Source organism: Bos mutus, chromosome 5 (genome assembly GCF_027580195.1).
Source record: "Bos mutus isolate GX-2022 chromosome 5, NWIPB_WYAK_1.1, whole genome shotgun sequence".
In the NCBI taxonomy this organism is placed as follows: domain Eukaryota; kingdom Metazoa; phylum Chordata; class Mammalia; order Artiodactyla; family Bovidae; genus Bos; species Bos mutus.
In genome coordinates, this window is record NC_091621.1 from 43,245,751 (window position 1) to 43,271,609 (window position 25,859).

General features: G+C 43.6%; 1 protein-coding gene across 3 annotated transcripts in view; it reads left to right on the forward strand.

Moving 5' to 3' along the window:
* The window catches only part of DIP2B (disco interacting protein 2 homolog B), a 230,968-nt gene extending 206,158 nt beyond the window's left edge, over window positions 1-24,810 (forward strand). For all 3 annotated transcript variants that reach the window (XM_070370766.1, XM_070370768.1, XM_070370769.1), the window contains 13 exons: window positions 1,714-1,837; window positions 3,233-3,354; window positions 4,595-4,706; window positions 7,047-7,156; window positions 7,640-7,770; window positions 9,659-9,827; window positions 10,789-10,959; window positions 11,943-12,004; window positions 12,867-12,924; window positions 14,529-14,603; window positions 16,266-16,443; window positions 19,160-19,283; window positions 20,796-24,810. In XM_070370766.1, coding sequence (XP_070226867.1) covers window positions 1,714-1,837; window positions 3,233-3,354; window positions 4,595-4,706; window positions 7,047-7,156; window positions 7,640-7,770; window positions 9,659-9,827; window positions 10,789-10,959; window positions 11,943-12,004; window positions 12,867-12,924; window positions 14,529-14,603; window positions 16,266-16,443; window positions 19,160-19,283; window positions 20,796-21,048 — 1,689 coding nt within the window. In that variant the 3' untranslated portion in view covers window positions 21,049-24,810. The remainder of the gene's footprint in view (window positions 1-1,713; window positions 1,838-3,232; window positions 3,355-4,594; window positions 4,707-7,046; window positions 7,157-7,639; window positions 7,771-9,658; window positions 9,828-10,788; window positions 10,960-11,942; window positions 12,005-12,866; window positions 12,925-14,528; window positions 14,604-16,265; window positions 16,444-19,159; window positions 19,284-20,795) is intronic.
* Window positions 24,811-25,859: the final 1,049 nt, after the last annotated feature.

Consider the following 25,859-nt stretch of genomic DNA (forward strand, 5'->3'; position numbering starts at 1 on the left):
GTTTTTAAAAACTAGGAAAATACACACCAGAATGTTAATAGTGGTTCCAGCTTATATTTACTAATCTGTATCTTCCAAATTTTCCATATTGAACACCTACTGTTTTATATTCATGAAACTTAAAAGTTATTTCTCCAAAAACTAGCTCAGTAAACTTGTTTTTATCATGAGGTTTTAAAAATTAAGTTTTTAAATAATGAGGACGATGTGCTATTGGCACTGTATAGACAAATAATAGTTTGATTTTATCTGGTGAATTGTAAGGTTCAGTTCAGTTCAGTCGCTCAGTCGTGTCCGACTCTGCGACACCATGAATTGCAGCACGCCAGGCCTCCCTGTCCATCACCAGCTCATTGTAAGGTAGGCATACCCAATACAGGACCAAAACTCATATATTTGTGCACCAGTGTATATTAGAATGAATAGTCCATCAGAAGTAGAATGGATGAGTAACTTGTGGTATGTTCTGATAATTAAATGCTGTGCAGTAACAAAAACGGATGAACCTACACCTAGGTGCCACAGCCTAGATGACACTTCATAGAATGTTGAAAGAAGTAAAGCACAAAATATACATGTACAGCACAATTCTATGAAAATCAAATACTTCATAGATGGTAAAAATATGAAGAAAAAGAAAGCCACTAACATTAAAACGTCACGATAGTGGTCCCCAATGGATGGCATCACTGACTCGATGGACATGTAAGTTCTGGGAGTTGGTGATGGACAGGGATGCCTGGCGTGCTGCAGTCCACGGGGTCGCAAAGAGTTGGACACAACTGAACTGATGGAGGGAAGGGGGCTTCCCAGGTGGCACAGTGGTAAAGAATCTGCCTGCCAGTGCAAGTGACACAAGAGACACAGGTTCGATCCCTGGGTCAGGTAGATCCCCTGGAGAAGAAAAGGACAACCCACTCCAGTATTCTTGCCTGGAAAATTCCATGGATAGAGGAGCCTGGTGGGCTACAGTCCATAGAGTCGCAAAGAGTCAGACATGACCATGCGCCTGAGCCCCAGCCATGGAGGGAAGGAGAGGGCTGGTGAGGGTGTCCATGGGGTGCTTTTGAGCTGCTGGCCGTGGTCTTTTTCACATCAGGCTGGTTCTTAACCTGCATTTTCAGATCTTCTGTGCATTCCCACTTGGGTGTTATATTTACAAAGGAACAGGGGTTCAAAAGCCCAGCTAAGTAAAACTTGAATTGACAAGAAGGATTATTTATGAAGACCCGCAGGAGAAATTATTCTCAAGACCTTTATTGTTAGCTAGCAGACTCAGGTTCACTGTTCCTGTTTTCGTTTCCATCTCTGCTGTTAGAATACATGGAGCCAGACTTGTGTTTTTCTCATAGCAAATGTATTTGACCACATAGCCAGTGTCCTGACCTCATTCTTGCCTTCATCCTACTTTTCTTTATTTTCCTTCTACTTTTATTTCTTCACTTAAAATTGCTATATAGTTTTAAAGCTGCTTTACATAAGAAAGACTGTAAATACATATGTTTGATTTGAGTTAATGTTGTTAGTCCCTCAGTACTTTCAGACACTGAGAAAGAAAAAGTAAGACCACACACGTCTTTCGGTGCTTGGGAAAGTTTCACTGAATTTGATAGCAAGGCACACGCCTTTGATGTAGTGTCAGATTGGCCGCATTTGTTACCGTTGTATTTCATTACTGAGCTTCGCCCATGCGTATACTGTCTTCTGTTCCAGGGCACTACAGTGTGCACAGCCAGCTGCCTTCAGCTTCATAAGCGAGCAGAGCGGATTGCGGCCGTCCTTGGTGACAAGGGGCATCTAAACGCGGGAGAGAACGTGGTGCTGCTCTATCCACCTGGTGAGCGCTGGCTCGGTAGACTGCACAATCTCTGTTACTAGACTGCTGACCCTAAGAGGACAGGAGCTCAGGGCCACCGTACGTGACCACATGGGCTGTGCATGGAAGCTGCTGCCGTGCAGACAAGCCCTCCCTCCAGAGTTGTGTGGTATGGGGGTTCTGGCTGGGACCGAGCCTGTTGTACTTACTCTTGTATTTCCACTGTCTAGCTCAGTATGGTAAATACTGAATGAGTGGTGATTTCTTGACTTTTGGAAACACTCAAAAAAGACTGTTTCTAGGAGTGCTCAGGAACTGTTCACCCAGTTTCCAAAAATATGTTGTGCATGAACTCTGACTTAAATTCTCCACATGATAATTGGTGCTTACTGTCCCTCGATTATTACTGCTTTCATCTTCCACACTCTATAATCTAGTTCAGCAACCTCTTCACAGCAAGAGGAACTCAATTATTTGATGACAGTTTGGTGTATTCAGAATTTTAGGCAGACTATTTCAGTTGTCCCTTTCTTTAGTCTTTTGTCACCTAACCTACTCATACATCCAGGCTTCTGTGGTCTTTTATCCCATTTACTTCATTTTACTCAGTGATTCTTACTTGCTCTTCTATTTATATTGATACTAAGATTTTTTAGAAGCTGTTAAGAACAACTTTGTTCTGGGAGGTTATTTTCTGTCCACCAGTTAATCACGGTGATGGACATCGGCATTGCCCGAGGGGGCTGCCCTCCGAGTCCTTATATTGCAGAGGCTTTGTATCAAGTGACGTTTTGCCTCCCTAAAACCTGCACCCAACAGGGAAGTGACATCTCAGGGGTCTGATTGTTCTTAAAACATAGTGGCCTTCTTAAGATTGAGAGAAAGCTCAGATGCTCCTCATCTCTCCTTTCCCATTGTTTTATTTCCCAAGTGAAACAGCCCTAATCTCTGCACTTATTCTTTCCTAAATAATATCAAGTAATGATGTCAAAATACCTTCTTCAGATATCTTTCAAGTGTTTTCTTTGCTTCTGACTTCCTTTTTCATTTGTTTATTCTTGGCATCTCTATATTTTTAAAAAAGTTGTTTTATATGCTTCCTTCTTTTACCTTCAGTTTCTTCTTAAGTTAAAAAATTTCTAGGAATTTCCCTGGTGGTCCAGTGGTTAAGATGCCACAGTTCCAAGGTAAGGGGCATAGGTTCGATCCCTGATCAGGGAACTAAGATCCCATATGCCACACAGCCAAAAAACTTCTTTTTTTCTTAAAAAAAAAAAAAAAAAATTCTGATAATGTCTCCATTAAATTTTGGTCTAGTTAACCTGTCTGGCACACGATTTAATAAGCTAGGTTTGGAAACTCTGCCTTTTGCTTTCTCAGTGACAAACCGGGCCGCTAATTGGCTGTGTCTTGCAGGCATAGAGTTAATCGCTGCATTCTACGGCTGTCTGTACGCGGGGTGCATACCTGTGACTGTCAGACCCCCTCATGCTCAGAACCTCACAGCCACGTTGCCCACTGTCCGCATGATTGTTGACGTAAGTATAACTTTCCTTGTCCGCATCTCATTAAGCCCCAAGTCAGACAACTAAGGATCCTTACTCTTTTCCAGTTTAGTTGAGTCAAGAAGTCAAATCTAACTCCTGAAAAGTACCTCCTTTTCCTTATCTGATCACAGTGACCAGCATTTTTAGTGAAGAAATATGGAAAAGCTGTTTTTGGTGAGATACAGGATTATGTTTTTATCATAAACATTAAGGAAGTAAGTAAAGGTGCCATTTAGTAATTAATTCTCCATAAAACTTGTTTTTTTCCTTTCTTCTTACAAAAATTCTAATATTTTTTTCTCCATACTAACCAAGATAATTTTAGATGCCAAACTGAATTCTCCTGATGGAAGGTCACTTTTTGGGGGTTTAGTCTTACAAAATCATTTGGTATATTATTAAAAGGTGTCCAGATCTTGCTCTGAAAGTGATAGATGTTTCTGTAGGAAATGAGAATTGAAGACAGTGAAAGAGATCTGTATTGCATCATATCCTAATGTACTTTAAAGCAAATTGCAAAATTCCAATTGATGTAACATTTGTTTCTCTAAGAACTGCTGTTCTGTCAGCAGCTGGAACCTGCAGTATAGAAGCCACATTCACCACAGATGATTTTTCTACAGAGTTCAGTTCAGCAGGACGCCCTGGTTACGGTGTGCAAAGTAGGCCGGGGCAGCAGGGAGGGGAGTTTCCTTCCACCGACACGGTTTGAGTAGTAAGGGAAGTCGGTGACTTTGCATTTCCACGTGCAGATGTGTGGGAGAGCTTGGTTCCTGTGAGCTTGCAGAGTCCACCAAGTTCAGGATATGTTTTCTAGGTCCAGTGCAGTTCACCACTCCCTGGACTGTTGCAAACAGTACCCGCTTCAGAGATGATCCTCTGACACCTCTCATTCCCTGAGTACCACAGAAATCCATGTTTCTATTTTATTATGGTCTTCATGAAATCAATAGATCTGGGGTCCATCCTGAGATTGTGACCATGGAATATCTGAGAATCACTGTTGTAAATAGTAAGCTGTGTTGTGAACAAGTCCATCATTCTAGTTCAGTGTATTTTCAGAACAAACGTAAGGGGAATACTGACTTCCATTGTCCTGTGTGCGTTCTTTGAAAGGCTGGTACTGCCCTGTCCCAGTTGGATGTGCGAGTTGCTTTTATCTGCAACCAGTGCCATAGTGCTACACAGGGCTAAACTTCCTGGTGCTTATTTTTGTCCATTTGTCTTCTAGGTCAGCAAAGCAGCCTGCGTTCTTACCACACAGACCCTAATGAGGTTACTGAGGTCCCGAGAGGCAGCAGCAGCCGTGGACGTGAAAACCTGGCCAACTATCATTGACACAGGTGAAAGGGAGATTTCTCCAGGGTCGGTGCAAGAGCAAGAATATTCACTCCCCGAGGTTTCCTGGATTCTCATGCCAAAGATGTTTACATAGCTCTTCCACTGCAGCCCATTCCACCTGCTAAGACAGATGCAAAACTTAATATGCACTCAGCTTGAGTTACCAAAGCACTGGATGCTGCAGCAACCAGATCCAAAGAAGCAGATCACATTGTGCTTGAACTCTGTGAACAAAACATGTCTTCCTGTCATACTCTTGGCATCATCAAATAGTGTGGTTAGGTGTTTATGCCAGATGTGACCATAGACATACAGGGCTGCATAAAGCATTGAGAAGATCTGACCTTTGACTTCCAGATGTGATAGAGTTGGAACAGCACTGGGCTAGGAATCAGCAGGCCTGGTTCTGGTTCAAGCTTCAGTCCTCATTTTTTGTATAAACTTGGCTGAGATTAGCCTGTCTTAAAATACTACCTACCCTTGTATAACTCACATAATTACTGGGGATATCAAATGCAACATAATATGAAAATACTTTGAAAACCATGAAGTGTATGAATTTAAATGGTGTTCATACTAAAGAAGGCGGTGGGACTCTAGGGTGGCTGGAGATGGTAGTGCAGAGGGGAGTGTGGGTTTTGGAGTCGAGCAGACAAGTATAAACCCTCATCCTCTTGTTACTCGTAGCTGCTTCCTGTTGTTGTAAAGATTAATGACATCATGTGAAGCACCAGCACACCATCATCATAACAACAATATCTAACTTTATTTAGCCCTTACGGTGTGGCAGTCATCTAGCATGTATAACATCATTTCCTCCTATACCAAGCCTATCAGATAGATGCAAGTTGTATCCTCATTTTACAGATCAGAAGGCTGAGGCACGGGGAAGCTAAATAGGTAGTGAGTTGGCCAAAATGTTCGTTGGGGTTTTTGCATAAGATGTTATAGAAAAACCCGAATGAACTTTTTGGCGAACCAATGGCTGAAATTCAAACCCAGTCAGTTTGGCTCCTTTCCCAGTCGCTTAACCATTAACTTCCTCCCTACCAGTTCTCAGGTAAGTATTACATAGTATCCACCTCAAGAACAATTAATATGGATGTAAACCCAGGGATGACATCTATTTATGGTTATTGTCCAGATGCTGAACTGTAAGTAGTCATTTATATAGTATTCAACACAAGTGGATTGCATTGGTGTTAACGATGCAGATAATCTACTGTGGTTATTGGACTCAATCACGTTTTAGGAAGACCTGAAATGTGTGCTGTGATACAAACAACAGAAGGATTTCTTTCAGTGTTGGAGCAGCTCTTCCCTGCATGGAGCTGGGTGGAAGGTGGTAGAGACAATCTTGGTTTGGCCAGAGATGAGTGCCCAGTGACACAGAGATTGAAAAGTAAGCGTCAGAATCGTTTCTTGATTGGAGGCCAAAGGAGCCATTAAGGAGGCATGGCTAGGGCCAGAAACATCCTTGATATCCTTGGATTCCACATACAGATTTGGACAGAAAGGAGACGTATCATAAAAGAGCAAAGGGAAATAATTCCCAGTTCTAAATTGTCATTCTTAAAATTTGTCATGTTAACTTGGAGAAAAACCATCCAGCTTTTAAAGCAGACTGTGATTACTATACTGTGTACTAAACTAAATAACAAACTTGAACTTGAAACCAGCATAACAACAAGGAAAGCTTCTTGAGTTGTTTTAAAGTGCTTTATGTGAATTAACTTCCTAACAGGTCAGTGAGGGCAGGTTTTATTACCACTTTATAGACAAGTAAACAGAATCAAAGAGGTTAACTAACACCAAGGTGATGACATCGTTGATGAGGGGCACAGCTGGAATTTGAACACTGGCAGCCTGCTTCTTTAGCCAGTTTTCGGCTACTGTGTTATAGTACCGCTCACTAGTCTTCTGCTAAATACATCTACCTGATGTAGTTTCCTTGTTTATATTGTCTAGTGGTGCCCTCAACCCCATCCCATCACTCCAGGAGTGATGTGTGTGAGCTGGCTGGTTAAATGCTAGAAGCCCTAAGCCTCAGCAGATCTCAGAAGCTAAATGTGGTTCTAGCAAAGCCATGGAAGACCAACTGAATAGCAATGATTTTTGAGTTCCAGCGTGTCAGGTTTTTTTGAAGTGTAGTTGATTTACAGTGTTGTGTTTAATTTCGGCTGTTAGAACAGAGTGACTCAGTTTATATATGTATATATACATATACACTTTACCATTATGGTTTATCATAGGACTCAGGATATTGACTATAGTCCCTGTTCACAGTAGGACCTTGTTGTCAATGTGTGTGATTGACATTGGGTTTTCTTTTTTCTTTGCAGATGATTTACCCAGGAAACGGTTACCTCAGCTCTATAAACCACCCACTCCTGAGATGCTGGCATATCTTGATTTTAGTGTCTCCACAACTGGCATGCTCACAGGAGTGAAGGTAGAGTAGTCGGGATATATTTACTTTCACTGGAGGCTGGTAACATGCCAGGTCTGCAAAAAATAGAGATGACCACTGCCCCAGGGACTTCAGATGGAGAGGCCAGTTGGTCGTACCAGAGACCAGTAGGCGGAGGATCAAGGGCCTCTGCTATATTTAAATAAAAGCATTGGCTCTTCCGGAATAAGTTATCCCAAGGAATTTGTGTTACAAAGTGTTCTGAACCTAGCATCGACACTAATAGATAAAGCAAGTTGCATTTAAAGCCAGTATGAAGTCATAAATATATATTTCATAAGATTCAATATTGACAAATGAACAGATAGATTTAACTTGAGTTAGATTAGGCATTTTGAAGCAACAAAAGATACATGTCATTTTGAGGAGGTGGAGGGAATTGAAGCTTCTCAAATCTATCATTAGAGCTGCTCTTCTGCCTGTGGGATGCCAGTTCCATCCTGTTCCGTGTTCCTTACCTTCCAGATGTCCCACTCTGCGGTCAATGCTCTCTGTAGAGCCATCAAGCTCCAGTGTGAGTTGTACTCCTCTCGGCAGATTGCCATCTGCCTTGACCCTTACTGTGGACTTGGCTTTGCACTCTGGTGTCTCTGCAGGTAGGCATGGAAAAAGCAAAGAATCAGAATGCATGGGGATATCTTTGAGGCTGTGACCATCCCATCCTTCCATGTGCTCCCTTAATTTGGTAAAGTTTCAGTAAAGTGCTGGTGTTTCCTGGAATTTGTGCACCTAATGCGTCTTTGACGTTTGTCTGGTTTTGTTTGCATTCCCTCTTTTCTGTTAGTTTTATGCCTCAGACAAAAGGGCTGTGATCTTTCTACCTCTCCTGTGCTCCATCCTGTCATCCGTCCTCATTTTAGAATCAGAGCCAAGTAGAAGGATGACATACCCCCTAGGCTTGGCAGGAAGGACTGTAATGAGATGGGTGACAGCATGTGGCTGGAAGGTAGCACACTGGCCAGATTGTTTCTTGTGAAAGAACAGATCCCAGCTTTTTCCACTCTCCCCCCAAGGACCTCATCTCAACCTGCTTTTCCACCTCCTTGGTGAGCATCTCCAGGAATGCTTCACAGACACCTGTGACTCAGCATCGTCCTTCTGTGTTCCCTTCCTTCTTAGGATGGAGTCATCCAGTTGGGGAACCATGCTAGGAACTTGGGCTGTATCTTCAACTCTGTATCTTTATGTCACACATCCAATTAACTGTCATATCCTTTGTCTCCATTATTCTTACCTATACATAAGAATCACCTAGGGGTCTATTTAAAAAAAAAAAAAAAGTCAGTGAGGCTTCCCTAGATGTACTAATGAGTTTTCCGGAGGTGAAGACCACAATTCCAGGTGTTTTGGGGTTTTTTTGGCCTTTCCAGGAAAAAAAAAAATCTCTTTTAGAATTTAATCTGATTCATACATTGTGGAGAAGAAGGCAAAGCTGGTAAGAGGCTAAATAGAAATGACCTTTATATGAAGATGAACAGAAACTGTGATCTGAAAGAGGATTTTTCTTAATAGAAATTTGCAACTTGGGGATAGTAGAGATTGGGGACTCCTCCATAGATAAAGTCATTCCCTTGTGAGATTTTAGTTGCCCGACCAGGGATCAAACCCATTCCCCCTGCAGTGGAAGCACAGAGTCTTAATCAGTGGACCATCAGGGAAGCCCCTGTCCAGTATGTTTTTTAATAAACGATTCTTGGACTCCTAGTGACTCTGATATATATTCAAGGTTTAGGAAGTTGAGGTTTCATGGCTGGAGATTGTACATATGATGTGAGACTCTGCCATTCCTTCCTTGTATCCACACTTGTATCCTGGTGTGCTGGTGGGGTTCAAGCCTTTATCCTCTCTCACCTAGACTATTGCAGCCTCTCCTAACTGTCAGCCTTCAGTGACTCATGTTTCTAATGCCCCACTTCCTGTAGCTAGCTTTACCCCAACTTCTAGCTGTAGTGACTGTCTGCTGGTAAATTCTAAACTCTTTCGTGTTCAGTACTTTGGCAGTTTGACCCTGGCCCTTCTGCCTTCACTTCTCACCACTTCCCCAGGCAAACACTGGAATGCCATTTCTGATGACCTTAAACACACCATGTAATTTTATATCTCCGTGCCTTTGCATATACTGTTCTTCTGCCTGGAGAGCTCTCACCAGCTTCCTCATTTCCTCCAGCCACTGTCAAATTCCTGCTCATTCTTCAAGCCTGGCCCATCTGTCACCTACTCAATGAAACACCCGCCCACTTTGAAGGACTTGCTCTTCACTCTGTAATCGTGATAGCCTTTCTTCACATCTCAGTGTCCACCTTCCATAGTCTGCTTTGTTCTGTAGTTATTGTGTCATATGAGTTGAATAGGAACCAGGCTGATTCTTAGGCCTTTATATCTAATATGACCCTCCCCTGTCCTTCGTGCTCAGTAAATATTTGTTGACTCGATGATATTCTAGGATGAACTGATCACATTAGCACTTGCCTTTTTTCATTGCAGTGTCTATTCAGGTCACCAGTCCATCTTAATTCCTCCTATGGAGTTGGAAAACAACCTTTTCCTCTGGCTTTCCACGGTCAACCAGTACAAAATCAGAGACACCTTCTGCTCTTATTCAGTGATGGAGCTTTGCACCAAAGGGCTTGGAAACCAGGTGGAGGTGCTGAAGGTAAGAAGCAGCTATACAAGGAGCCGGTCCTGAGAGAAAAGGTGGCGATGCCCGCCTTGTAGGGCTGGCCAGACATGCCTGCCTGCTTTTTTCTATCCAAACAGGTATTTGTAAACCTCAAGAGGTGTATCTCTTTCACTGTCTAATTTAATGCACTCTTTTAGAGTTTGATCTGATTCACACATTGTGGAAAAGAAGGTACAGCTGGTTAGGAGGCTGAATAGAAATGTATGTGAAGATGAACAGAAACTGTGAACTGAAAGAGGATTTTTCCTAATAGAATTTGCAACCTGAGGATGTTAGAGATTGGGTCCTCCTCCATAGATAAGGCTCACTCATTCATGAGTGTATCCAGTGATCATATGTCTAAGTGGCATATGAGAGAGTCAGAAAGCACCTAATTTTCTTTAATAGAGAAGTATGACCTTAAGAGGAAAAGGCAATGGCACCCACTCCAGTACTCTTGCCTGGAAAATCCCATGGACGGAGGAGCCTGGTGGGCTGCCGTCTGGGGGGTCGCACAGAGTCGGACACGACTGAAGTGACTTAGCAGCAGCAGCAGCAGCAGCATGACCTTAAGAATGAAAAAAAGAGATGAGATTAGATCTCAATGTTGCTAAATTTATTTTTCTGTTTGTCCCATCTCTCCATTTTGAAATAGAAATCTAAGGTACAGAAATGAAGAGGAATTAAAAATATATTGCTGAAAAACCTAAGAGTTGTAGACGAAAGAGGAAAGAAATAGAGAATGAGCAAATCAACCTGTGGGTAATGACTTTAGAGGAATGCCTGGGTGTTTTTCCAGAAAGGTATCTTTTCTTTGTGTGTGTGAGATGAGAGCACACAGTTCCTTGGCTTTTCCTGACCAGAGAGGCAGGGCGATGAAATTGCTTATCCAGTGGTTCTGTGACCCCACTGATCTCCGCCTCCGCCCCCACCCCCCCAACGCGGTGTCTTACAGACCCGGGGAATCAACCTCTCCTGCATCCGAACGTGTGTGGTGGTGGCTGAGGAGCGGCCCCGCATTGCCCTGCAGCAGTCCTTCTCCAAGCTCTTCAAGGACATCGGTCTGTCCCCGCGGGCTGTCAGCACCACTTTTGGATCCAGAGTCAACGTAGCAATATGTTTGCAGGTGACTGTCATGATATCTTATTTGTGTGGGGAACTCAGAGCGTCGGCTGCCGCTTACCCACCGAGGGCCTCTGGGCTCCTTATTTGGACTTCACTGTGCCTGATTTTGCCCATTGGTAAAAGGAAGATGATAGTATTGTCCTTCACAAGGTTGTCCTGTAGAACCACCAAGTTTCTAGGTGCCAGTCTCTTGGAGCCATGCCAGGCAGTTGAGTGCTAATGTAAATGTTTACTCTCAGTGGTTTTATGGTCCTCAACATGAGTCAAGATTTCTGAATCCTACTTGAATTTTATTTGTATATTACCCTTTGTAATTGTTTTCTTTTTTTTGGCAAAGGAAGCACAAATAAGTTTGTGTTCTCTTCTTTAGCCAGATGGCAATTTTGCCATGTTATCTTGGTGGGTAAATAATAGAAAAGAGGCTAAAATAACAGAAGAGTGGAATATAATTTTCTATAGCTTGGGACATTCATAAGGCAAATAACAGGCATGGACAAGAGTGAGAGTCAAAGAAGGTGGCATAGCTGGGTAGACACGCTCAGGTCCTCTGTGTCTGGGTTGGGTGACTTTGGAGCAGCATCACAAGGCTTCACCTTGGAGCCCCGTTGTGGGCGCCCTGCCCAGCTTGGGCCAATGTTGGTTTTGGAAGTCCCATGGATGCTGGTCTGTCATACCCCTGCCTTGAGTCCAGGGATGAGGACCCTCCTCACCCTGGTAACCGTTCGGTGCTGCTCTGGCCCCCAGCCTCCTCTCCTGGGGGAAGAAAGGAAAGAAAGATGAGGAGAAAGCTGGCCAGGAGTCTTCTCTCAGGTGTTGACTACAGCCCTGGCCCATCTGGTTGAAGACAGGGTGAGCATTCAGAACAGAATTTGGATTTTTCCTGTATGTGACTAAATTACCTATATCTTGACTTGAAAATATAACATATGGAGATGCCATTCAGCTAATTTTAAATAAACAACCCACTGATTTATTTTTCTTCAGGGAACCTCAGGGCCTGATCCAACTACTGTATACGTAGATCTGAAATCATTAAGACATGACAGGTAAGTAGATTTGTTAAGCTTGTTTCCTGTTGGCATTCCTAAGCATATAAATTTCTGAGCCTCAAGAAAGCCAGCTGTCCCCCTCACCTCATTTATTTTGTTTGTGTCTTTGTGGGGAGGAGGGTAAAAAAAAGGGAAGGAATTCATTTTCATTATTAATACCTAATAAGATTTACATTTGTAAGAGGAAAGCTTTTAATTCTCACGGTGGCTGCACTGTTCCTTAATATTAAAATGTAATACTAGTATTTTGTGACATATGACGTAAATTACACTGAAACGGATAGACTCTTATCCTCTGGGAGTCTAAAAATAACTGAGATAAGATAAATGAGACAGTGTAGGTTTTTTGAAACAGCATTCTATCTGAACCATAGGAATAAACGCCTTCCTCCTCACCAGCCCACAGGTGAATTGGAGCTGCGTCGCAGGGGAGCTCTGGTTGCGGGCTCTGGGACCTGTCTCTGGGTCCCGCTGACTTAGGCTATGTTCATGGTGAGGCCCGTGGCGCTGACCCAGCCTGCACAGGCAGAACATCTCTAGTGCTGTGGTTCTCAGCCTGGAGAGACTTTGCCCTCCAAAGGACAACGTCTGGAAATGTGGATTGTCACGACAAGGGGATGCTACTGACACCTAGTGGGCAGAGGCCGGGGATATTGCTAAACATCCTACAGCGTACAGGATAGCGCATCACAAAAAACAGCAATAAAATATCTGACCCAAAATGTCAGTGATGCTGCGTTTGAGAAACTGCACTAATGTGAGGAGAGCTATTACTAGATTAGAGATTTGGGAGGACAGTGTACAGCTGTGGTGGATTTTTTTTTAAGGCTCATACGTAGTAAATATTGTTCTTTTACAGGGTTCGTCTTGTGGAACGGGGTGCCCCCCAGAGTTTGCTCCTTTCAGAGTCTGGAAAGGTAATTTGTTGTGTTAACCATTGGGAAGGTGTGTGTCACCTGTGTGGAGAAGTAGTTTTAAAGAAACCTGAAGCCATATAATATACGTGTTAGTACCCAGGGCAAGATTGAATTGAATTGACATCTGGAGATAATTCAACAATTTTCACTTAGCCAATACTTTCAAATCCATATGGGTACATAAATAAGAAGAATACTAGATTTGAACTTTCTTAATTTTCATAGATTTTTATTTTTAAATCCTACTGACATATTATTTGACAAACCAACTGAATTCAATGTTCATTATACTCAAGGTGATGAGCAGCACTAAGAGCCAGTTCTACCTTTATGAATATTACAAGTGGAAAGATAGGCTGACAGATGGGGGGTGTGGCTTAAGATCCAGGGAAGACATACACATACTTAAAGTTGAAAGAGAAATCAAAATGGGGAAGAGATTAAAGATATTTGAGAGTGATATCTTAGATGAGAATAAGGCTTTAAATTGTTCAGGGAGACATTTTGTTATTGCCTTAGTCCATTCAGGCTTCTCTAACAGAATATCATAGACCAGGCAGCTTATGAACAGCAGAAACTTCTCTCTCACATTTCTGGAGACTGGCAAGTCCAAGATCCAGGTGCCCACGGATTCTGATGAGGGATTTCTGGTTCTTAGATGGCTGTCCTATTGCTGTGTCCTCACATGGTGGAAGGGGCAGGGAAATCTCTGAGTCTTGTATATAAGGGTATGGATTGCATTCATGAGAGCAGACCCCTGACCTCCTCCCAAAGGCCCCACCTCCTAATGCCATCACTTTAGGGTCATATTTCAACATATAGGTTTCAGTCCATAGCAGTTTTGAACAGTTTACTCACGTTGAGCAGATCAATCCATATAAACTATCAAGTTTCTCATCCTTTTGAAGAGAGAGTAATGATGGCTCAGCATCCCTTCTAATTCTGAAAGGCCAAGGAGAACATAGGGAAGAAAACAGTGGGCCCAGCCTCACCTGTGCAGTCGTGGCTCAGCCCCTTGGGGAAATCCCTGTTTCACTCCTCTGTTTAAACTCTTCCAAGTGGAGTTGGGTTGACCTTCTTGCCATCTTGCCAGCTCTTCTCTGCCTCCACTGGCGGCGAGCACCTGAGGGACTTCAGAGCAGTTCCTGGCCCACACAAGCAGGAATGGCCTTCCTCTTCCTTCCTTGAGGTCTTACATGTGTGAGCTTCTTGATGCTAGAAACCCAAGGAAAAGAGAGATTTAGGACAGAGGATGGGTGTCTGAAGAAGCCCCAAGCTATCCTCAGCCAGCACCTGCTGCTTCCTTCTCCCTCCGAGGGAGATGCGGGCACGTGACGTCTCTCCCCTCGCCTGCCGAGCCGCCACTGGTCTGCGGTTTCTCACCTTTGAGGAGATGGCAGACAGGTGGGTTCCCCAGTTTAGTTTTGAGGCAGAATCTTGTTATACATACTTCTGTCCCCTGAGGACGATCCTGTGAGTACCAGCTCAGCTCTGGCCCGTGTGCACTCCCTTACCTCACTGGAGGGAGGAAGTGGAAACTGCATTTATTAGAGGTCATGAGATCTGATGGAACTCAACTTTTGTGTTTTCTCTTTGATTCTTAGATCCTACCTGGAGTGAAAGTAGTTATTGTTAATCCAGAGACCAAAGGGCCCGTTGGAGACTCTCACCTGGGAGAGGTATGTGTAACTCTACCCTTGATTCGGAAAAGCCAGCAGTGAAAGACCCCAGGGCTCACATTCTAGAAGTCAGGAAGCTGTGGGTTTAGCTTTTCCCTCATGGTGAATGTTTGAGAATTTTCACCTTTCTCTGTAAGGCTCAAAACTGAAATGAGGCAGAAGGGGAGATGGAGACCAGGATGGAGAGAAGATTGAGGCACGCAAGCTAGAGTTAGTCCCAGATTTGTCCACTGACATTCCCTTGGCTGAAGAGGAAAATGGATGAACTCATGTGCTCCCATCTATTAAGGAGTGGAACTAAAAGGAGCCACAAATAACTGAATTTTTAAAGTTTATACAGGGACTTCCTTGGTGGTCCAGTGGCTAAGACTCCTTGCTCCCAGTGCAGGGGGTACGGGTTGGATCCCTGGTCAGGGACTAGATCCCACATACTGCAACTAAGAATGCCACAGCTAAAGATCCCACTTGCCTCAACTAAGACTGGACTCAGCCAAATAAAATAAGTATTTTTAAAAATAAGATTTATACAAATTTTATTGCAAAATATATTCATTTTTGTATTAATATAAAAATATTGTGCATGCTAAGTCGCTTTATTCATGTCTGACTCTTTGCAACCCATGGACTGTAGCCTGCCAGGCTCTGTCTCCGTGGGATTCTCCAGGCAGGAATATTCGAATGGGTTGCCATTTCCTCCACCAGGAAAGCTACCCGACCCAGGGATTGAACCTGCATCTCGTATGTCTTCTGCTTTGGCAGGCAGGTTCTTTACTGCCAGTGCCACCTGGAAAGCCCTTATAAAATCACTGAAAAGACTGAATTTTTCTTCCTTCTGAATCTCTGAGAAAAAAACTGCTCTTATCTCACAGCTAACCGGGAGCAGGGCTCCAGGTGACTGAGCCAGATGACCAGGCTCTGCCGGTTACCAGCTTCTTGTTAATGCACGAGTTACTCAAGCTCTCTGGGCCTAGTTTCCTCAACTGTAAATAATAATGCCACCTACCTAGTATAATTGTGTGACAGTTAAATGCATTAATATCTGTATCTGTATACACATGGAACAGTGCCTGTCACACAGCGAACACTCGTGTTATGACTATTGCTGGCTATTGCTGTGTTTAAATTGTAAATCCAAATACCCTATAGTGTTTTCCTGTGGGCTTTTTAACTTAGTTTTAAAGCACAGAAATGATCCCTCAGTGCGCTGGTGAGACTCTGAAAGAGGCTGAGAAATGAGCCAAGGAGGCAGCGTAGCCTCCAGGTTGGATCTGGGTCTCTTAGTTTCTGTATCTTAGGTGAATTACTTAAGGGCTTCCCTGATGGCTCAGATGGTAAAGAATCTGCCTGCAATGCAGGAGACCCAGGTTCAATGCCTGGGTCGGGAAGATCCCCTGGAGAAGGGAGTGGCGACACACTCTAGTATTCATTTGTGAAATGGGAGTGACGGTAGTACAGATGGCATTGTCATGTCGTGTGTGTTAAGACTGATGGGGGTAATGTTTATAAAGTACTGTTCAGCACATGGTAAATTCAGTAACTAGCAGCTGCTTTCATTGTTGTAACTTTTTGGTTACTATAAAAATGAGGTTAAGAAAATCAACATATTCTGTGCTAAGTGAACTGAATTGATTCTGGCCAAATGTGACCCTTTTCTTGTTGTAGATTTGGGTGAACAGTCCCCATACAGCCAGCGGCTATTATACCATCTACGACAGTGAGACTCTGCAAGCTGACCACTTCAACACCCGCCTCAGCTTTGGGGATGCTGCCCAGACCCTCTGGGCTCGGACGGGATACCTGGGTTTTGTCCGCCGGACGGAGCTCACAGCAGCCACTGGAGGTACCTTCACCGGCTCCTCCCCCTTGTCCTGCTGTGCATTTCAAATGCCCCTAGTACAGGCTGGCCTTCTGCAGCCTGCCTTTGCATTGTGGAGTGTATGTGTTGAATTATTCCCCCTCTGCAACTCTAGAACCCACCCATGACTTTATATTCCTTTGCAGTAAGACTTTGTCCTATGAAGAGAACCCAGGAAGTAAACGCCAGGGCCTTGTGTCAGCATCAGGATAGCTGAACCTCAGGATAGTTCGGCCGGGCAGTCGTAGAGACATGCCTGGTGATGGGTGAATGCCCCTGGGAGGATACAGCCTCTCAGCAGCCTTGTGGGGCTATGCATCCCTCAACAGGCTCCTGAGACAGGTGTCCCATCTTTAGTTCCTCTGTTCCTAAGCCCTGTGAGCAGGAGTCAGTGCAGAGGAGCTGACCTGCTAAGCGCTCTGGCCCTTTGGCGGCTCACAAGACTGCTTGGCAGGGCTCTGGGGTAAGCAGCCCCCAGTCCTGTCCACCTGGTAAAGAGGCCTGGCTTCAACCTTCCTGCCACCATTAATGGCCGTTTAAAACTCCTCTACACTGCGTGCATCATACACGTCAAGAACGGATGCGTCACTCACCGGACTGAACAGCTGGATGGAGCCAGGTCATCTCTCCTTCGCCCCCTCATTTGCTCCCTGCTGGCCGGCTCTGCAGTCACTCCGTGTCTCACGGGGAAGCAGGCTCAGGCGTCCTGCAGGCAGGGGAAGCACAGCTCGCTGGGTGTCCTGGTTTTGAAGCCTGTCTCTGCCATTCGCTGTGTGGCCTTGAGCGCTCGCTCAGTCAGTCTCTCAGTTTCCTACCCGGGAAGTGGGAGTGATGACATTTCCTGTCTTGTGGACGTGATGTGAGATTAAATTACATGACGCCTTCAGGTGTCTGGAGCACTACTTGGCACAGGGGAAGCACTCCCTAGTCATTAGCTACGTGTTTCTGTTGTTTTTGTTACTATAATCGTCAGCTCATCTATGTGACTGGCCTTCCTTACCCTCCTGTCTCCACAGCTTCTAGCACTTTGTTTTGCTAAATGTTTCAGAACTATTCCTATTCCTGAAAATACATCATTCTGTTGTTACTACTGTTTAATTGCTCAGTCGTGTCTGACTTTTTGCTACTCCAACCCCATGGTTTGTAGCCTTCCATGCTTCTCTGTCCATGAGATTTCCCAGGCAAGAATACTGGAGTGAGTTGCCGTTGCCTTCTCCAGGGGATCTTCCTGACCCAGGGATCAAACCTGCTTTTTGGCAGGTGAATTCTATCCTACTGAGCCACCTGGAAAGCCCAAAACATTGTGTAGACCTAGCTAAATCATTCTCTTTCTCTTAGACATAAACCAGGTAGCCTGTGTGTACAGTGTGTGCATAAAGTCTTTAAAAAAAAAGGAGTGAAATTTCTGCCACGTCCTGCTGGATCAGAAGCCTGTTAATAACCAGGACTAGTCTCTCCATGGATTCCTTAACGACATCTAGAAACAATGACCATATGTTCATTTCTTTTCCATCTCAGATCCTCCCTTCTCCTTCTTTCCCCACCCATCATCTGGCTAATTCCTGTTTATCCTTAAAAGCTCAGGTGGCTTTAGCTTTTCCTTCTCTGAACCCTTGAGCTGAGCTTGGGGGCAGTCGGGGGAGGGGAAGGTGGTGTCCTCTGTTCCCCTTGCCCCTCATCCACATTCAAGTTACTGGGTTTGCCACGTTCCATCTGCTGTCCGCCCATGGGACACCCGTTGTGTGTGTTTGCCCCACTAGACGGCAAGTATCTCTAGAGCAGGTGTTGTATTTTGTCATCTTTACTCCCCACACTGGGCACAGTTCCTGGCACATGGTAGTAATAAGAATAACAAGAGCTAATATTCTTCAAAATCACTGTGGACAGTGACTGTGGCCAAGAAATTAAAAGATTCTTGCTCCTTGGAAGAAAAGCTATGACAAACCTAGACAATGTATTTAAAAGCAGAAATAGCACTTCGCTGACAAAGGTCTGCCTAGTCAGCGCTATGATTTTTCCAGTAGTCATGTACAGATGTGAGAGTTGGACCATAAAGAAGACTGAGCACTGAAGAATTGATGCTTTCGAATTGTGATGCTGGAGAAGGCTCTTGAGAGTTCCTTGGACAGCAAGGAGATCAACCCAGTCAGTCCTAAAGGAAATCAACCCTGAATATTTATTGGAAGGACTGATGCTGAAGCTATAATACTTCGGCTATCTGATGGGAAGAACTGACTCACTGGAAAAGACCCTGGTGCTGGGAAAGATTGAAGGCAGGAGAAGGGGGCGACAGATGATGAGATGGTTGGATGGTATCACTGATTCAATGGACAGGAGTTTGAGCAAACTCCTGGAGATAGTGAAGGACAGGGAAGCCTGGCGTGCTGCAGTTTATGGGATTGCAAAGAGTCAGACATAACCTAGTAACTGAACAACAGCAAATATTCTTCAGCACTTACAATGAACCAAGCATCATAATACTAACTCCCTTTTGTGAATTTAATCCTCATAGCAGCCATTTATTATTACCCTGTTTCACGGAGGGGAAGCAGGATCAGAGACTTAATCGCTCCAGGTTACACAGCTGGTGAGCAGTGGCACCAAGTGATGTGGTGGCAGTCTGAACTCTGGGCTCTTAACTCCAGTGATATGTCACACCCACACATCTGATACACTAAGTTTCTCTTTCTCTCCCCATCAGAGCGTCATGATGCCTTATATGTGGTGGGTGCTCTGGACGAGACCCTGGAGCTGCGAGGCCTGCGGTACCACCCCATCGACATTGAGACCTCAGTGTCTCGGATCCACAGGAGCATTGCTGAATGGTAAGTCCTCTGCACAGAGTAGGTCTCTCCTCAGCTGCAATAAGTTGAAGTTGATCTTTAGTCATCTAGCTATACCAGAGACACCTACAGATGTGGAACCCCAGGGGAGCAAGCTGTGGAGATGGGCTCTGTGCACCCACTCTGGGGCCGAGTCCTTTTAATGACAGGATCTTACCACTGGAAGCGACCTAACTGATCATCCACCTCTAGAAAGTTGGTGGGGCTAATGGGAAGAACCATGACTTTTGGGTCAAAAGACCCATCTGGAAGGCCCAGCGCTGCCATGGTGGCTGCTTTCCTGATCAGGAGGATCAAGTGAGAGTGTGCTTCATACTCTATCAACTGGTCAGCAGATGAAAAGGATTATTATCATTATCTGGTCCAGGTTTCCTGTCTGGGCAGGAATTCCCCCTTCATTATCCCTGATAAAGAACCATCCAACCTCATGCTGACTAAAAATTGCTTAAAATTGAAATTCTGTCATTTTTAACTGTTGGCTTTCGTCCTGGATTCTTGACAACACAGAAACCACCCAGTTTCTTTTTATTCATATTTTAGTTGGTGTGTCCTTCCTCAGGTTTGTTTTTTTTTTAAATTCATGCAAAGTAGCCACGGTTCTTTTAGTGGTTTGTTCGTGCTTTCCAAATTTTTGTCTTGCTTTTGTCAGTCTCTCCTCAGACCTGAACAAGGAAGTTTAAGAACAGTGCAGAAAAGTTGGGTGCCATGGTTACCCCCTAATTTTAAGCATTTGACTTTTGATGCAACCAAATATTGTGTACATTTTTCTTAATGATTGGAATCTATTTTTAAAGCAGCTCAACACTGCACAACACAAGTCAGTTCATACCTTCCAACCCAGCAGTCCCACTGAACGAAATGCGACTTTGTGCCTTATGGCGCGACGGGACAGACACTTGAGTGGGGCGCTGAGCTCAGAGGCCAGCTGACTCCCTTCCTGTTTGGTATTAGATTACAGATAGCAATCTTAGTCAAAGCTGTTGTGTTGCAAATATCAAGAATTCTCTTCAAAACAACTTTTAAGCAAAATAGAGGTCATAGAAAGCACACCTCATTGGTTATCTCAGAGGCTCCTAGAAGTCTAAACAGCTCTGAAATCTCAAGAAAGGTAGAAACAGGTGGAAAGGCCGTCGGGGACCACCATCTCCTCGCTTTCTAGAGCCGGTGGGCATCCCCTCCGTTCTTTCTCTCCTCCCTGAAAAGCCATTCCCTGTATGTCTCTGCACACCTTTTACACCAGCACCTTCCAGTCCACACATCCTCAGCTCAGGGGACCAGCTAACAACTTTTCAGTCCCACTTTCAGACGCCCAAGAGATTTTAAATGGTCTAACCAATCAGTTGTTATCATAGGGGCAAGGCCACTCATTACACATGTGGCTCAGAGCCTTCTGGTTGGGTGCAAGTGAGAAGGCAGTTCTCGGGGCAGTGAGGGTAAGTGGTGGGCAGACGCTGTGAAAGATGCCACATTAACTGAGCACCACTGAAATTGCAGTGCCGTGTTCACGTGGACCAACTTGCTCGTGGTGGTCGTGGAACTGTGTGGCTCTGAACAGGAGGCGCTGGATCTGGTTCCTTTAGTGACAAACGTGGTCCTGGAGGAGCATTACCTCATTGTGGGCGTGGTGGTCGTGGTGGACCCAGGCGTCATCCCCATCAACTCCAGAGGAGAGAAGCAGAGGATGCACCTCCGGGACAGCTTCCTGGCCGACCAGCTGGACCCCATCTATGTGGCCTACAACATGTAACCAGTCTCCTGGGATTGCAGGGACCGTCCTGCAAAACCATGGGAGCCAGAGACCTGCGACTGATGTGAAATAAGCTGAGATGGCGACATTATATCCTTCATCTCATCCTGTGGGATCCTGCCATCACAGGACACACAGGAGAGGGGAATTCTGTGGTGGCAAATGAAAAAAATGTTAACAATCTGTTAGTCACGAGCTTTGACATAGCGTGAGCAGCACGTTACTAAAGCAATTACATGCATGTTGCATTTTTTTCATCTGTTGTAGATACTTGTATTTTTATCTAATGCCGTTTTAGAATTTTGTAAGGGCGTTTGATGAATTCACACGAAGGGGGTAGTTTGAGTTGTGCAGCCCCCCGCTCTGTACTGTATCTGCCATTTTGCCGTAGTTAGACACTGCGGGTTTAACATGGAACTACTCGGCTTACTTTCAGTTGACCCATAAGCAAATCAGATAACCCACTGAGTATGAGAATTACTTTATATATATAATTCTTGACTGTAAAACATTTTGACCAGTGTTTTAAACATGTAAATAGGAATACACATAATTCAGCTAAAAAACGTAAGAATTGGCTTGTATAGTTGTAACAACTAAAGTAGAAACATTGCTGCTCTGAGAGAGAATCTCGGTGTTCTCTGGGTGCAGTGTAATTGAATAGGTGACTACAAAGTGCAAATCGTTTGCAGGTTTTGCTGCACATTGTACTATGTCTCTGTTGGCTGGTATATTTTATAAACTGAAGCTGCCTATGTTTGTTTTTTAGGCTTGCATTCCCAGAATCAGCTTAAGCTTTTAAGAATTCAGCCTGTTTCTACAAACTGAAAAATCTCAGTTGAAAAATCAAATGTTAGGAAAAGCTAAGATTCGTTAGATCCCACCCAGTTCTAAGGAACCACAGTAACTCACTCTGGCCCCCAGTGTTGAAACAGTCTTTCACATGTAGAGTGACTACACAAGAATTTAGAATTTCCTCTTTTCCAGGCCCATTGTATACTGTGTCTGCAGTTATACAGATAGCTTCTCTTTTCTGAGAACTGAAGAGCATCCCCTGTGCTTCCAGTTCACGAGGGCAGGGATTTAAGAACAAGAGCGTAGGCTGGGAAGACAGTGGGATCGACAGTCACGCGAAGGCATTAAGGCCTCACAACTCCACGTCTCAGAACTGACCGATTTGGGTTGCCAAAACAGCCAGGCTTATGCTGAAATAGGGGAAGTCTAATGTATGCAAGAAACCCTTCTGAAATAACTGTGGTGCCCAGGCCGAGCAGATGGAGCCTGGGACTGAGTGTGGCCTCTGGCTCGGTTTCCTTTCTTTGGTCTGATACTTCATGTATTTGAATATAGTTGAATTTTATTATTTTTTTTCTTACAGAAATATTTTTAAAAATTAAAAAAAAACTCAAAGTGAACAGAGTTAACTTGTTAAATCAGAATGGTTCTCTTTGACCCACTCTGATCTATTGTGTAAATATTTATTTAGACTATTTTAATAATACATATTATTTACCCCACTGTAACATCATGTAAACTAAATATGTTTTTAAACAATTTTTAAGACTTGTAATTACCCTGAAAATAAGGTTTATAATGGAAAGACCAGACCCTTTGCCACGGCAGCACTCCTGGGGGCTGCCCTTACACAGGCTCATGACTCAGAGCCACTTTATTGACTTCCTTTTACATAATCCTCTTTTCCTCCAAACTCATTCTCCACAGAGGGAAGACCTTGACATTTTCCAGTTCCAGATCTCTTTTCAGCATTTTGGATGACGTTCCATTATACACGATGGGAAAGGTTCTAGGATGTACAGGGAAAAAGCACTTGTATTGGGGTTAGACGTCCCAGACCCAGTTAGCAATGGTTTGGTCTGCAGAGAAAACAGCCTGCTTATTTGGAAAGTAACTTTCTTAAAAAGAGTTTTTAATGAGTCACTAATCAAAGCAAGGGATCCTGAGGATCTCCTATCTCCGTGATCCACAAGTTCTAAGAAAAAGATATAAAAGACAGAGTCTGTCCTATAGGTTGCTTTCAGAATTCTTACTGCACAGGGTAGGGTGTCTGCTAGAAATGAAATGTGAGCTATGTCTGTCATTTTGAAGTTTCTAGTAACCACATTTTAAAAAGTAAAAAGAAACAGGTGAAGTTGATTTTAATATATTATTAGCACAGTATATCAAAAGTACTATCATTACAATGTGGGATCAATATAAAAAATTATTAATTAATGAGAGATTTAACTTTTTTTTCATATTATATCTTTGAAATCTAGTGTGTATTAAACACATCTCAATTCGAGACTAGCCATGTTTCAAGTTCTCAGTAGCCACGAGTGGCTATTGGCTACCATACTGGACAGTGAGGGTCTATACTCATTCCTTCAAATGAAATATTCCGTTAATCTCATAGTATGCCCAATTCCTGGTTATTTAGGGGCTGATTATCTAGTTTGGTAGTTCCTCAGGCCGCTGGTTTATTGTTATCTTTTTGCTTTCTGCCCTGTGGCTGCTTTATCTTTTGCCTATCCCCCAAAGCCAGAATAAGCTAGTGGAAAAGAAAGCTAAGATGTGTCTTTGGGGAAAAGTTTCCTCTGGAAGGGGAAGAGAGTCTAGTCGTTAATTTAGATGTGTTTGTGGGATCATCTGCAGATCCAATGCCTAGTCTGTTGCAGACTTGGTAAGAAAACTCTCTTGATGACACAATGCTCTTAGTCTTGCCATGTTAAAGCAGAACCTTTATGGTAGAACTGGCTCTTAAGACAGGCCCCAAAGGCCTTGCCAAAACTTGGGGACACATTCTGTCTAGCTTTTCATGCCTGGGTCGGGGGGAGGGGGACCTAAATGAATAGCAAACCCTCATTTCAAATAAGAGAGAACCTATTCATCTGAAAGTTTTTGAACCTCTCTGCCTCTCAGCCAAAGTAAGGAGGGTAGATCAGGGAGGGGCTGCCTCAGGACAAATACCATCTCCTGCATTAATGAGACCCTGGGGATGACCAGCATGCTAAGGGCATCAGTGAAGCCACCAGTGAAGCTCATTTCCTTCCTGCCCCTGTCTCCCCTGTATCAGGTCCTCCTGAAGTTGTGCTGCCTCAGGCTGTGGAGGGACCATCGCCTGTCTATTGGTCGTCTATTTGATGTTAGTCCCTGGGCAATGCTTGCTTAATGCTTTTGTTGAATCAACAGAGGGCCTGAGGCCTTAGGTTTTTTGTTGTTATTGTTGTCTTAAGGTCTCTGCCCCAGGCATGGTGCTCAATATCTTGGCCAAATAAATTAACTTTCCTTGAATATCCAGGAATCTTTAGACTAAAGCAATGAGGAGTTATCACCTCACCCTCAAACTCCAACATGATCTATGCCTTAGAGTTGTTTTTGCTGTCTGCTTTCATGTAAGAGTATTTGGAGCAAGCTGCAGTACTCCAAATACACAATAGGCCTTTTCTTTATCATTCATACAACATTTCTGGTTTAGGTATATGTAGATGGGCCATGTTATTTGTCCAGAGGAAGAGAGTGTAAAGATATAAGAATAATTTTTTAGTCCTAAATGCTGTTCTGTTTATTTTTTGTCAAGATATTTACCAGTGTCAGATTCAAATTATAGTACTGTGTAATTATGTATAAAGTTTTTTTTTTTATTTATTTGAAATTAGACTAGATATACATTTTTAAATTTAACATCTGGCTGGACAGTGTTCTATTAACTCATTGAATGTGTTTCCTTTGTCTTGTGTTAATAAATATTGATGCCTGATTGTGTTTAATGCTTCACATGTTGGGAGAGCTGATAAATTGGAATTAATAAAATTTTATTTTAACTTGGATAGTAAGACCCAAAGACGGCTGGAGAGGTCTTAGGAAAATGAACACAGGGATCCAGAGTTATAGCAAATCAGTTCTATAAAAGGAGGCCAGATTGAGGAACAGCAGAGAGTCATTTTGAAAATGAATAAGCCTTTTGTCTGGAACAATTATAGCTTAGTTTTCCTCCTACCCATGTGGTATTTTGTAGTTTTAAACTTTTGAGCATACATGTCAATTTTTTAAAAATCTGTAATTGATGTGGGTTTAAGCTTTTCATTTTTTAAAAAATTTTATTTATTTTTGGCTGTGCTGGGTCTTCGTTACTGTGAGCATTCTTTCTCTAGTTGTGGCAAGTGGGGCTACTCTTCATCGTGGCGTGTAGGCTTCTCAGTGCAGTGGCTTCTCTTGCTGCAGAACACGGGCTCTAGGCGCGTGGGCTCCATAGTTGTGGCACACAGGCTTAGTTGCTCTGTGGCATGTGGAATCTTCCCAGACCAGGGATCGAATCCATGCCCCCTGCATTGGCATGCAGATTCTTAACCACTGAACCACTAGGGAAGTCCTGGGTTGCAGCTTTTCTAAGGTGATACTTCATTTGTGCTACCATTTCCTGGTTTCAAGAAACTTGTTAGGAGTTTTTATCAAATTGTGCATAATCTCCAACACTGAAACTGGTCTTTGAATTATAGTTCAAATTATTCAGGCAGCTGAGAACTTTTTAAATTTAACACACATTTATTGAGTGCCTAACTCACTAGACAGAAGTCACTGTGATGACATCTGATGCTAGAGGGAGAGAAACAGCAGGACAGCTCTGGCCCAGCACTATGTATTGGGAGACGTTCTTTTAAAAGTGGTAATTGAAGTCGTGGAAGTGGATGATGGTGCCAAGAAGGATCTTGTAGAGTGAGACAAGACTTAATAATGGAGCCACAGAGAACATGAGCCTTTAAAAGCTGAAGGAAGAAGAATCTACAAAAGGGAGAAGGAATTGCTGGAGAGAG